This window comes from Somniosus microcephalus, chromosome 20 (assembly GCF_052327205.1).
Source record: "Somniosus microcephalus isolate GS21.2 chromosome 20, FLI_Smic_1.0, whole genome shotgun sequence".
NCBI lineage: Eukaryota > Metazoa > Chordata > Chondrichthyes > Squaliformes > Somniosidae > Somniosus > Somniosus microcephalus.
The window spans coordinates 21,153,462-21,168,594 of NC_141006.1; the positions used below are offsets into that span (position 1 = coordinate 21,153,462).

At 49.1% G+C, this 15,133-nt stretch overlaps 1 protein-coding gene across 5 annotated transcripts in view; it reads left to right on the top strand.

Annotated features, from left to right (window-relative positions):
- The window catches only part of map7d1a (MAP7 domain containing 1a), a 478,390-nt gene that overhangs the window by 241,363 nt on the left and 221,894 nt on the right, over positions 1-15,133 (top strand). Inside the window, exon 1 of one of the 5 annotated variants that reach the window (XM_085962377.1) lies at positions 9,062-9,174. The exons of 3 other annotated variants lie outside the window; for them this stretch is intronic. In XM_085962377.1, the coding sequence (XP_085818503.1) occupies positions 9,165-9,174 (10 nt within the window). In that variant the 5' untranslated portion in view covers positions 9,062-9,164. Of the gene's footprint in view, positions 1-9,061; positions 9,175-9,204; positions 9,856-15,133 lie in introns of those variants that run through there. One more of the 5 variants, XM_085962374.1, reaches the window with a different exon arrangement.

Sequence of the window (15,133 nt, forward strand, 5' to 3'; positions counted from 1 at the left end):
CTGTATATCACTGATCTGGAACACTGTGTCAATGTATATCACACTGACCTGGAAAACTGTGTCACTGTATATCACACTGACCTGGAACACTGTGTCACTATATATCACACTGATCTGGAACACTGTGTCACTGTATATCACTGATCTGGAACACTGTGTCACTGCATATCCCATTGACCTGGAACACTGTGTCTCACTGTATATCACACTGACCCGGAATACTGTGTCACTGTATATCACACTGATCTGGAGCACTGTATATCATGCTGATCTGGAACACTGTGTCACTGTATATCACACTGACCTGGAAAGTGGTGTCACTGTATATCACACTGATCTGGAACACTGTGTCACTGTATATCACACTGATCTCGAACACTGTGTCACTGTATATCACACTGCTGTGGAACACTGTGTCACTGTATATCACACTGACCTGGAAAACTGTGTCACTGTATGTCACACTGATCTGGAACACTGGGTTTCACTCTATATCACACTGACCTGGAACACTGTGTCACTGTATATCCCACTGACATGGAACACTGTGTCTCACTGTATATCGGACTGTTCTGGAACACAGTATCACTATCACACTGATCTGGAACACTGTGTCACTGTATATCACACTGACCTGGAACACTGTGTCTAACTTTATATCACACTGACCTGGAACACTGTGTCACTGTATATCACACTGATCTGGAACACTGTGTCTAACTTTATATCACACTGACCTGGAACACTGTGTCACTGTATATCACACTGATCTGGAACACTGTGTCTAACTTTATATCACACTGACCTGGAACACTGGCCTAGAAATTCAGTGCCCTTAGCACCAATTTTGCGGCGCTAGAGGGCCTAGCGCTGCAATTGGCGCCGGTTCCTAAATTGCGTGGTGCCCTTCCACGGCGGTAGACCGGTAGCGCTGCGCCGGCACCGATGACGTCATCGGTGTGCGCAGTGTCCCGGCTGCCGTGGTAACCCGGCCCCAAACCGAAATTCAGTTGCGGCCGCCTCGCCAGTGGCAGCCGCAACTAAGACTCCGGCAAACGAGTGTTGCTGGAGTCTGCGCCGGCGCTTTAAGGAGGCGCGGCGGCCGGCCGCTTTCCCGCTGGCCGCCTGCCCACAGCTCCCTCCCCGGACTTCTCCCCCACCCCCGGAACAGATGCAAGCCCGGCACTTGTCTGAGGTGCCGGGCTCATTTTTTGCAGAGATTTGCGCGGGCCGCGGCCGGGTGCAGGCAGCTCCTCCTTAATGGAAGGGGGAGGCCTGCACTACCCGAGCCTGCCGCACCGCAGCGGGCGCCGCAGCGCTGGAATAGCGCCGCAATGCGGCGCGTTGCGCCAGTTTTCAGGCGCTAAAACCCTTCAGTTGCGCCGGCAGCCGTTTGGGCGCGGCGCTACTGAATTTTTGGCGCGCGCAAATGGACTTAGCACCGGCGCTAACTTCCGGCGCTAAAGCCCTGGCGCAGCGCAAACTCAATTTCTAGGCCACTGTGTTTAACTTTATATCACACTGACCTGGAACACTGTGTCACTGCATATCACACTGATCTGGAACACTGTGTCACTGTATATCACTGATCTGGAACACTGTGTCACTGTATATCACACTGACCTGGAACACTGTGTCACTGTATATCACACTGACCTGGAACACTGTGTCTCACTGTATATCACACTGATCTGGAACACTGTGTCACTGTATATCACACTGATCTGGAACACTGTGTCTCACTGTATATCAAATTGATCTGGAACACTGTGTCTCACTGTATGTCACACTGATATGGAGCACTGTGTCACACTGTATATCACACTGACCTGGAACACTGTGTCTCACTGTATATCACACTGACCTGGAACACTGTGTCTCACGGTATATCAAACTGATCTGGGACACTGTGTCTCACTGTATGTCACACTGATCTGGAGCACTGTGTCACACTGTATATCACACTGACCTGGAACACTGTGTTTCACTGTATATCACACTGATCTGGAACAGTGTGTCACTGTATATCACACTGATCTGGAACACTGTGTCACTGTATATCACACTGATCTGGAACTCTTTGTCTCACTGTATATCACACTGATCTGGAACACTGTGTCACTGTATATCACACTGATCTGGAACACTGTGTCACTATATATCAAACTGACCTGGAACACTGTGTCACTGTATATCACACTGCCCTGGAAAACTGTGTCACTATATATCACACTGATCTGGAACACTGTGTCACTGTATATCACTGATCTGGAACACTGTGTCACTGTATATCACACTGACCTGGAAAGCTGTCTCACTGTATATCACACTGATCTGGAACACCGTGTCACTGTATATCACACTGATCTGGAACACAGTGTCACTGTATATCACACTGATCTGGAACACTGTGTCTCACTGTATATCACACTGATCTGGAACACTGTGTCACTGTATTTCACACTAAGCTGGAACACTGTGTCACTGTATATCACTGATCTGGAACACTGTGTCACGGTATATCACACTGACCTGGAACACTGTGTCACTGTATATCCCATTGACCTGGAACACTGTGTCTCACTGTATATCACACTGACCCGGAATACTGTGTCACTGTATATCACACTGGTCTGGAGCACTGTGTCACTGTATATCACACTGTCCTGGAACACTGTGTCTCACTGTATATCACACTGATCTGAAACACTGTTTCACTATATATCACACTGATCTGGAACACTGTGTCACTGTATATCACACTGTTCTGGAACACTGCATCTCACTGTATATCAGACTGTTCTGGAACACAGTGTCACTGTATATCACTGATCTGCAACACTGTGTCACTGTATATCACACTGACCTGGAAAACGGTTTCACTGTATATTATACTGATCTGGAGCACTGTGTCACTGTATATCACACTGATCTGGAACACTGTGTCACTGTATATCACACTGACCTGGAACACAGTGTCACTGAATATCCCACTGACCTGGAACACTGTGTCTCACTGTATATCACACTGACCCAGAATACTGTGTCACTGTATATCACACTGACCTGGAACACTGTGTCTCACTGTATACCGGACTGTTCTGGAACACAGTGTCACTGTATATCACGCTGATCTGGAACACGGTGTCACTGTATATCACACTGATCTGGAACACTGTGTTACTGTGTATCACACTGACCTGGAACACTGTGTCACTGTATATCACACTGACCTGGAACACTGTGTCACTATATATCACACTGATCTGGAACACTGTGTCACTGTATATCACTGATCTGGAACACTGTATCACTGTATATCACACTGACCTGGAAAACGGTGTCACTGTATATCACACTGACCTGGAACACTGTCTAACTATATATCACACTGATCTGGAACACTGTGTCACTGTATATCACACTGGTCTGGAACACTGTGTCACTGTATATCACATTGATCTGGAACACTGTGTCACTGTATATCACACTGACCTGGAAAACAGAGTCACTGTATGTCACACTGATCTGGAACACTGGGTTTCACTCTATATCACACTGACCTGGAACACTGCATCACTGTATATCCCACTGTCATGGAACACTGTGTCTCACTGTATATCGGACTGTTCTGGAACACAGTATCACTGTATATCACACTGATCTGGAACACTGTGTCACTGTATATCACACTGACCTGGAAAACTGTGTCACTGTATATCACACTGATCTGGAACACTGTGTCACCGTATATCACACTGATCTGGAACACTGTGTCACTGTATATCACACTGATATGGAACACTGTGTCACTGTATATCACACTGACCTGGAACACTGTGTCTGACTTTATATCACACTCACCTGGAACACTGTGTCACTGTATATCACACTGATCTGGAACACTGTGTCTAACTTTATATCACACTGACCTGGAACACTGTGTCACTGTATATCACACTGATCTGGAACACTGTGTCTAACATTATATCACACTGACCTGGAACACTGTGTCTAACTTTATATCACACTGACCTGGAACACTGTGTCACTGTATATCACACTGATCTGGAACACTGTGTCACTGTATATCACTGATCTGGAACACTGCGTCTCACTGTATATCACACTGATCTGGAACACTGTGTCACTGTATATCACACTGATCTGGAACGCTGTGTCTCACTGTATATCAAATTGATCTGGAACACTGTGTCTCACTGTATGTCACACTGATCTGGAGCACTGTGTCACACTGTATATCACACTGACCCGGAACACTGTGTCTCACTGTATATCACACTGATCTGGAACACTGTGTCTCACGGTATATCAAACTGATCTGGGACACTGTGTCTCACTGTATGTCACACTGATCTGGAGTAGTGTGTCACACTGTATATCACACTGACCTGGAACACTGTGTTTCACTCTATATCACACTGATCTGGAACACTGTTTCACTGTATATCACACTGATCTGGAACTCTGTGTCTCACTGTATATCACACTGATCTGAAACACTGTGTCACTGTATATCACAGTGATCTGGAACACTGTGTCACTGTATATCACACTGATCTGGAACACTGTGTCTCACTGTATATCACACTGATCTGGAACACTGTGTCACTGTATTTCACACTAAGCTGGAACACTGTGTCACTGTATATCACACTGATCTGGAACACGGTGTCATTTTATATCACACTGATCTGGAAAACTGTGTCAATGTATATCACACTGATCTGGAACACTGTGTCTCACACTGATCTGGAACACTGTGTGTCACTTCATATCACACTGATCTGGAACACTGTACCACTGTATTTCACACTGATCTGAAACACTGTGTCTCACACTGATCTGGAAAACAGTGTCACTGTATATCACACTGTCCTGGATCACTGTGTCTCACTGTATATCACACTAATCTGGAACATTGTGTCTCACGGTATATCACACTGTTCTGGAACACTGTGTCTCACTGTATATCAGAATGTTCTGGAATACAGTGTCACTGTATATCACTGACCTGGAACACTGTGTCACTGTATATCCCATTGACCTGGAACACTGTGTCTCGCTGTATATCACACTGACCCGGAATACTGTGTCAATGTATATCACACTGGTCTGGAGCACTGTGTCACTGTATATCACACTGTCCTGGAACACTGTGTCTCACTGTATATCACACTTATCTGGAACACTGTGTCACTGTATATCACACTGTACTGGAACACTGTGTTTCACTCTATATCACACTGATCTGGAACACTGTGTCACTGTATATCACACTGATCTGGAACTCTGTGTCTCACTGTATATCACACTGATCTGAAACACTGTGTCACTGTATATCACAGTGATCTGGAACACTGTGTCACTGTATATCACACTGATCTGGAACACTGTGTCTCACTGTATATCACACTGATCTGGAACACTGTGTCACTGTATTTCACACTAAGCTGGAACACTGTGTCACTGTATATCACACTGATCTGGAACACGGTGTCATTTTATATCACACTGATCTGGAACACTGTGTCAATGTATATCACACTGATCTGGAACACTGTGTCTCACACTGATCTGGAACACTGTGTGTCACTTCATATCACACTGATCTGGAACACTGTACCACTGTATTTCACACTGATCTGAAACACTGTGTCTCACACTGATCTGGAAAACAGTGTCACTGTATATCACACTGTCCTGGATCACTGTGTCTCACTGTATATCACACTAATCTGGAACATTGTGTCTCACGGTATATCACACTGTTCTGGAACACTGTGTCTCACTGTATATCAGAATGTTCTGGAATACAGTGTCACTGTATATCACTGACCTGGAACACTGTGTCACTGTATATCCCATTGACCTGGAACACTGTGTCTCGCTGTATATCACACTGACCCGGAATACTGTGTCAATGTATATCACACTGGTCTGGAGCACTGTGTCACTGTATATCACACTGTCCTGGAACACTGTGTCTCACTGTATATCACACTTATCTGGAACACTGTGTCACTGTATAACACACTGTACTGGAACACTGTGTCTCACTGTATATCAGACTGTTCTGGAACACAGTGTCACTGTATATCACTGATCTGCAACACTCTGTCCCTGTGTATCACACTGACCTGGAAAACGGTGTCACTGTATATTATACTGAACTGGAGCACTGTGTCACTGTATATCACACTGATCTGGAACACTGTGTCACTGTATATCACACTGACCTGGAACACAGTGTCACTGAATATCCCACTGACCTGGAACCCTGTGTCTCACTGTATATCGGACTGTTCTGCAACACAGTGTCACTGTATATGACACTGATCTGGAACACTGTGTCACTGTATATCACACTGATCTGGAACACTGTGTTACTGTATATCACACTGACCTGGAACACCGTGTCACTGTATATCACACTGACCTGGAACACTGTGTCACTATATATCACACTGATCTGGAACACTGTGTCACTGTATATCACTGATCTGGAACACTGTGTCACTGTATATCACACTGACCTGGAAAACTGTGTCACTGTATATCACACTGACCTGGAACACTGTGTCTCACTGTATATCGGACTGTTCTGGAACACAGTGTCACTGTATATGACACTGATCTGGAACACTGTGTCACTGTATATCACACTGATCTGGAACACTGTGTTACTGTATATCACACTGACCTGGAACACCGTGTCACTGTATATCACACTGATCTGGAACACTGTGTCACTATATATCACACTGATCTGGAACACTGTGTCACTGTATATCACTGATCTGAAACACTGTGTCACTGTATATCACACTGACCTGGAAAACTGTGTCACTGTATATCACACTGACCTGGAACACTGTGTCACTATATATCACACTGATCTGGAACACTGTGTCACTATATATCACACTGATCTGGAACACTGTGTCACTGTATATCACTGATCTGGAACACTGTGTCACTGTATATCACACTGACCTGGAACACTGTGTCTCACTGTATATCACACTGACCTGGAACACTGTGTCTCACTGTATGTCACACTGATCTGGAACACTGTGTCACTGCATATCCCATTGACCTGGAACACTGTGTCTCACTGTATATCACACTGACCCGGAATACTGTGTCACTGTATATCACACTGATCTGGAACACTGTATCACTGTATATCACACTGACCTGGAACACAGTGTCACTGAATATCCCACTGATCTGGAACACTGTGTCTCACTGTATATCACACTGAACCGGAATACTGTGTCACTGTATATCACACTGACCTGGAACACTGTGCCTCAATGTATATCGGACAGTTCTGGAACACAGTGTCACTGTATATCACACAGATCTGGAACACTGTGTCACTGTATATCACACTGATGTGGAACACTGTGTCACTATATATCAAACTGACCTGGAACACTGTGTCACTGTATATCACACTGCCCTGGAAAACTGTGTGACTATATATGACACTGATCTGGAACACTGTGTCACTGTATATCACTGATCTGGAACACTGTGTCACTGTATATCACACTGACCTGGAAAGCTGTGTCACTGTATATCACACTGATCTGGAGCACTGTGTCACTGTATATCACACTGATCTGGAACACTGTGTCACTTTATATCACACTGACCTGGAAAACTGTGTCACTGTATATCACACTGATCTGGAACACGGTGTCACTGTATATCACACTGATCTGGAACACTGTGTCACTGTATATCACACTGATCTGGAACAGTGTTTCACTCTATATCACACTGACCTGGAACACTGTGTCACTGTATATCCCACTGACCTGGAACACTGTGTCACTGTATATCACACTGAGCTGGAACAGTGTTTCACTCTATATCACACTGACCTGGAACACTGTGTCACTGTATATCCCACTGACCTGGAACACTGTGTCTCACTGTATATCGGACTGTTCTGGAACACAGTGTAACTGTATATCACACTGATCTGGAACACTGTGTCACTGTATATCACACTGATCTGGAACACTGTTTCACTGTATATCACACTGATCTGGAGCACTGTGTCACTGTATATCACACTGATCTGGAACACTGTGTCACTGTATATCACACTGATCTGGAACACTGTGTCTAACTTAATATCACACTGACCTGGAACACTGTGTTTAACTTTATATCACACTGACCTGGAACACTGTGTCACTGTATATCACACTGACCTGGAACACTGTGTCACTGTATATCACTGATCTGGAACACTGTGTCACTGTATATCACACTGACCTGGAACACTGTGTCACTGTATATCACACTGACCTGGAACACTGTGTCTCACTGTATATCACACTGACCTGGAACACTGTGTCACTGTATATCACACTGATCTGGAACACTTTGTCTCACTGTATATCAAACTGATCTGGAGCACTGTGTCTCACTGTATATCACACTGATCTGGAACACTGTCTCACTGTATATCAAACTGATCTGGGACACTGTGTCTCACTGTATATCACACTGATCTGGAAGAGAACACGATGTAACGTGTTGCGACAGCCTCTGTCACATCCCCGCACACCTCCACAGATCTAGCCATTGTTAAAACTAGTTGATGCGGAAGAGTTAACAATAAACAGCTGGTTTTAGTGCATCCGGTGATATATTGGTTATAGCCACCAGTCCCGATAGTTGATTTTTAACTCCACAATCTGATTTTTAAAGAAATCAACAGGTGCGAGTCGGCTGCAAAGTGAAGGTGGCTGGTGGGGTATGTCGGTCACGAGGAGTCTGCAATGCAGAGCGCCGTGAAAACTTCGCGGGGGGGGGGGTGGTGTTAAATAATAATAAACTGGGAAAGAAAAGCCGGCGCGGGCTTGGGCGTTGGGAAGTGGACGGAGTACGAGCCAGGCCCTGGGTCAGTTGGCGATCCTATCAGTCACACGTCAGTCCTTTCCATTTCCTTTCTGGGAGGCGCAGTTTCCACAGCGAGTCCTCAGCCTGGGGGTATGTTGGTATCTCCGACAGGCTGCTGAAGGATATCCTCCCCCTGCCACTGTCCCCAGACTCAACAATCTGACGCGGATACTGCTCACACGTTTCAGTGCTGGCAGACGGGCCCAATGTAGGGGGGAATGAGAAGGGGTGAGTGGCTTTCAGCAGGTGGGTGGTTGGGAGACGGCTGCACATCTGCAGACAGCGACAGAGCAAACAAATCAACGGCGTGATTTAGAAATCCGCCCCCCACGTCCCCGACCCCGCCTTTCTGGTGTTGGAAGCAGAATTGTTCTGTTGCTGCCCGGCTGGGTCAGTGGTTGAGTCCGCTCCAGGACTGGATGATACTGTGACGCTTCTTTAAAGCTGCATGTGTGTGTTAAAAAAAAAGCGAAGCAATTTATTTATTTATTTGACTGGCAATCAAAGTTGTTTTTTTCCCCTTGCTGAACGGCGGATTGCAACTGATCAGTAGCCGCAATACCAGAGAGAGAGAGAGAGAGAGAGAAGGAAGGAAAAAGTTGGGTTCCAAAAGCTTTTGACAGCCCACTTTTGGTGTTGTTGCAGTTTGATGTGCGCGGAGGGCAGGAGCTGTGGAGTGCGAGTGTGCGAGCGCTGGACTCCCAGCATTTACCCCCACCCCCCCACCCCCCTCTCTCTCTCTCTCCCCCCGTGTAGTTCTCGGTCAATCTGACTCAGTTGGGTTTTTTTTTTCGGGGCATTTAAAGGGAGGTATGATCCCATCTCCGAGAGGAGGAGGATCGCGGACTGTCTGAACACCAGCCAGCCGGCCCGACATGGAAAGCCAACAAATCTCGCCGCTGCCGCAATGTGAGTTTCTGATCAGTTTCACCCGCCCCCCGGTTGAAATTGAACCATTTGTATCTTTGTGTCTCCTCAGTGTAACTCACGCCCGCTCGCTACATTTCTAGCGGGTCTGATTGCTCATGTGTCCGCCCGGGCTCCAGTCATCCTCTGGCCGGCAGTTTGAGACGGGGAATCGATGCGGCTGCATTTTATTTTAACCCTGAAATGTAGCCAATTCTAGAGAGACAGGGATGGGCTCTTTCATCCCCCTTTCAGATCGACGTGTGCATTCGCAGTGTGTCTTATCTAATGAGTTTTAAATCAAATTGTACCGATTTGGCAGTGAAGAGAGAATGAGTTGGGGGGGGGGGGGTAAAGAGACATGTTAAAACCGCCACCTCGCTGTTTATTTTCCTCACCCTCAATGATTTATCAGTTACATTCCTCGTTCCCTCTCGCTGTTTCCCCCCCTCCTCCCCTCCCAGTCTGGCCTGAAGTCCGGCCCCACCCTCCTGTCTGGTGAAACTTTATAGGTCACTGCATCGGAATCCTGCAAAGGGTACAAGGGGACTGGATGCGAGTTCTTTTAGTTTAAAAGCTCGTTGCCGAGGCACAGACCCCCCAGTATTTTGCAGCCTGTGTGCGGAGGAGGAGGAGGGGGGGATGGGATTTAATCCTCGGCCCCTTTTTGGTGAAATGCAGATTACTGATGTGGCGGGACACGGGCCAGTCCTGCACTGCCAGGCCACTCGCTGCAATCACAGCCCCGAGCTCTCCCGGGGAACAGCCTGAGAGAGATTCCCAGTGCGGGCGCACCGAGTCATGGATGGGGCGGCTCGGGTGGCCATCAGGGTGCCCAGACAGACCTGCAGTCCCCGCGGTACATCTCTTCCCACCTGGAACCTAACATTGCGAAGTTCTAATTTAATTTAACAACTCAGTCCGAGGACAGCACTCCCGTCTCGATTAATCAGCTGGATGTCTGTGCGATCATTTCTGTAAGAGGAGCTGGGCGACTGACCCAGTACCTGACCCAGTCGTCCAAAGTCACCAGCCAAGGTTGGCCCAATTCAAAAGCCAAATATTGCAGATGCTGGTAATCTGAAATAGAGACAACGCTGGAAATATTCAGCAGGCCAGGCAGCATCTGTGGAGAGAGAAACAGAGTTAACGTTTCAGGTCTTGACTCTTGCCCCTCTCCCTCTCTCCTCTCCCCACCCCTCCACTCTCCCCCTCCCCCCCACTCTCCCCCTCCCCTCCACTCTCTCCCTCCCCTCCACTCTCCTCCTCCCCCCCACTCTCCTCCTCCCCTCCACTCTCCCCCTCCCCTCCACTCTCCCCCTCCCCTCCACTCTCCCCCTCCCCTCCACTCTCCCCCACCCCTCCACTCTCTCCCCCTCCCCTCCACTCTCCCCCACCCCTCCACTCTCCCCCCTCCCTCCACTCTCCCCCTCCCCTCCACTCTCCCCCCTCCCCTCCACTCTCCCCCCTCCCCTCCACTCTCCCCCCTCCCCTCCACTCTCCCCCCCCCCTCCCCTCCACTCTCCCCCCCTCCCCTCCACTCTCCCCCCTCCCCTCCACTCTCCTCCCCTCCACTCTCCCCCCCTCCCCTCCACTCTCCCCCCCTCCCCTCCACTCTCCCCCCTCCCCTCCACTCTCCCCCCTCCCCTCCACTCTCCCCCCCTCCCCTCCACTCTCCCCCCCTCCCCTCCACTCTCCCCCCCTCCCCTCCACTCTCCCCCCTCCCTCCACTCTCCCCCCCTCCCCTCCACTCTCCCCCCTCCCCTCCACTCTCCCCCCCCTCCCCTCCACTCTCCCCCCCTCCCCTCCACTCTCCCCCCTCCCCTCCCCTCCACTCTCCCCCCCTCCCCTCCACTCTCCCCCCCTCCCCTCCACTCTCCCCCCCTCCCCTCCACTCTCCCCCCCTCCCCTCCACTCTCCCCCCCTCCCCTCCACTCTCCCCCCTCCCCTCCACTCTCCCCCCCTTCCCTCCACTCTCCCCCCCTCCCCTCCACTCTCCCCCCCTCCCCTCCACTCTCCCCCCCTCCCCTCCACTCTCCCCCCCTCCCCTGCACTCTCCCCCCTCCCCTGCACTCTCCCCCCTCCCCTCCACTCTCCCCCCTCCCCTCCACTCTCCCCCCTCCCCTCCACTCTCCCCCCTCCCCTCCACTCTCCCCCCCCTCCCCTCCACTCTCCCCCCTCCCCTCCACTCTCCCCCCCTCCCCTCCACTCTCCCCTCCCCTCCACTCTCCCCCCTCCCCTCCACTCTCCCCCCCCTCCCCTCCACTCTCCCCCCCTCCCCTCCACTCTCCCCCCTCCCCTCCACTCTCCCCCCCTCCCCTCCACTCTCCCCCCTCCCCTCCACTCTCCCCCCCTCCCCTCCACTCTCCCCCCCTCCCCTCCACTCTTTCCCTCTCCCCTCCACTCTTTCCTCCACTCTCCCCCCTCCCCTCCACTCTCCCCCCCTCCCCTCCACTCTTTCCCTCCGCTCTCCCTCTCTCCTCACCCCATCCCCTCCACTCTCCTCCACTCTTTCCCTCCGCTCTCCCTCTCTCCTCTCCCCCACCCCCTCCACTCTCCCCCCACCCCCTCCACCTCCCCCCCTCTCCTCTCCAGGCAGGGTTCCCACTTATGCCCCCCCCCAACCCCATGAGCCTGTCTGGAAAATGGGACCATACTCCAATTGGTGCCTTCGAGAGGAGGGGGGAAACTTGGTCAAAATATACCCTCTTTTACTGTGGTGGTATATCCACGATGTGTAGAGTCAATTTTTCTTTTGGTTAAATGTGAACTCAAGGTCATCAACCATTATGAGACTTGTACAAATGTCCTGCATCAGCCACCAAGTGTGTTTTCAACAATAATCTGGGGGGAGGGGGAATAACATCTGCATCACAACTGGTGCCGTAGCAAGGTGATGCACAAGGTGAAGATCAGCGACGGAACGACAGAAGCCAAGATGCCAGTCTTGTTTTGGGAGCAGTTCAGGCAATGTTAATCCAGGATTCTCGCTGTGGTCTATTGAAAGAAAGAAAAGAAAGGCTGTCATTTATATAGCGCCTTTCAGGACCTCAGGGCGTCCCAAAGCACTTTACAGCCAATGAAGTACTTTTGAAGCGCAGTCACTGTTGTAGTGTAGGAAACACGGCAGCCGATTTGCGCACAGCAAGCTCCCACAAACAGCAATGTGATAATGACCAGATAATCTGTTTTAGTGATGTTGAGTGAGGGATAAACATTATCCAGGTCACCGGGCTCAACACCCCTACTCTTCTTCGAAATAGTGCCAAGGGATCTTTTATGTTCAGCTGTAGCTACTATGACCGGAAAGCCCTGCAGCGGGTAGTCAAAACTGCCCAACGCATTACCGGCACCCGGCTACCGACCATAGAGCACATATACCAGAAACGCTGTTTACGGAGGTCACGGACCATCATCAAAGACCCTACCCACCCCAGCCACAGTCTGTTCACCCTCCTGCCATCTGGGAGACGCTTCAGATGCATTTGCACCCGTACGACCAGATTTAGGAACAGCTTCTTTCCCAGGGCTGTCATCCTACTGAACTCCACAAATAAACTCTAAAGCCTGCACATCTGCCAATACACTTTATTATGGTTATGTTTATGTTAATGTATTACAAGCCAAATGTATGTTGAATGTTTAAATGTCTTAATCTAAATGTACACTCTCGGGAGCCGCAAGCCTACATTTCGTTGTACTGCACTTGTGCACTAACAATGACAATAAAGTTGATTATGATTATGAGAGGGCAGACAGGGCGTCGGTTTAACGTCTCATCCAAAAGACGACACCTCCGGCAGTGCAGCACTCCCTCAGTTCAACCTTCTGACTCAGAGGCGAGAGCGCTACCACTGAGCCATGGCTGACTTGGCATTGCTTGAGTCACTGCTAATGATGGCTGTTTCCTGTTTGATTGTAATGTACTGATTACTGCATCTCTTTCAACTCTATAAACCTTTATCACTGGTGCTTACTGCAATGAATATTCGTGTATATTTTAATGTGCCCACATTGGTCTGATTACTTCTCTGTGAAGCAGCGGGGGATGTTTCCCTAAGTGCACGTCGCATGAATCCCCTCTCTGCACTAGTTTGAATCACGTCAACCTCTGTACATGTTCTGCTGCCCTTATCACTGCTGAGAAAGCTGGGGTAAGATTGATGCTTGGTCTGGCATGTGCTGCTGATGATTGAAGTGAAGTGTCTGGCTTTGTACAACCTTGGGGGAAATGAAGACCTGCCTTGATGACCTTTTAGTCAGGTGGTTGAGCACAGCTAATGCCCCTGAGGTGCTCTGGGGACACTGTAGGATAGACACACACAGCCGCTGCATGTACAGTAAAATGTGGTCTATAAGTCACCTTCCTGAATAATGCACATCCACAGAGGTGAAGTCTGGAGCTTCCACTGAAGTGGAAACCATACAATAGATGACTTGTGGGCTTCACATGCTGCAGTGACCAGGTAGAAATGGAGCATTTAAAAATCCAGTGATCACCCCCATATTAGTCCCAGGGTGGGTCTAGTTAAATGCTCACAGCGTGACGGTGAGATCGGTTGTTGCAGTGAGCACGGTGATGAACGAGGACTCTTGGTGAGTCAGAGACAAGTGGTAACTGCAGCATGTACATGTCAGTGAGGCACCTGTGTACAGGTGGGGTCCACCATCAGCTCCGAGCAGCGAGGAGATGTTTAGTCAATTTAACATTCTCAAAAGTATTGCTGTGGAAACATTGCCTTGTACTGACAGAGTCATCCAAAATTCCGCTGGCCGTATCCTAACTCGCACCAAGTCATCCGTGTTCTCACTGACCTACATTGGCTCCCGGTCCAGCAATGCCTCGAATTTCAAATTCTCACCCTCATGTTCAATGGCATCTCCCCTTTCTATCTCTGTAACCTCCTCCAGCCTTACAACCCTCTGAGAACCCTGGCCTCTTGTGCGACCTTGATTTCCTTCACCCCACGTCTGTGCCTTCAGCTGCCGAGGTCCTAAGCTCTGGAATTCCCTCCCTAAACCTCTCCGCCTCTCTCTCCTCCTTTAAGACGCTCCTTAAAGCCTACCTCTTTGACCACCTGTCCTAATATCACCTTCTTTGGCTCAGTGTCAATTTTTGTCTGATTATGTTCCTGTGAAGGAGCTGTATAAATGCAAGTTGTTGTTGATAGAAGCTTTAACAGAACCTGGAGATAAGTGTTCTGGATTTACAATATCTCACAACAGTGTTTTCAGAAGATGAAGAGTAGGAACAGTACTGTCAGGACTGGAAACATTTATA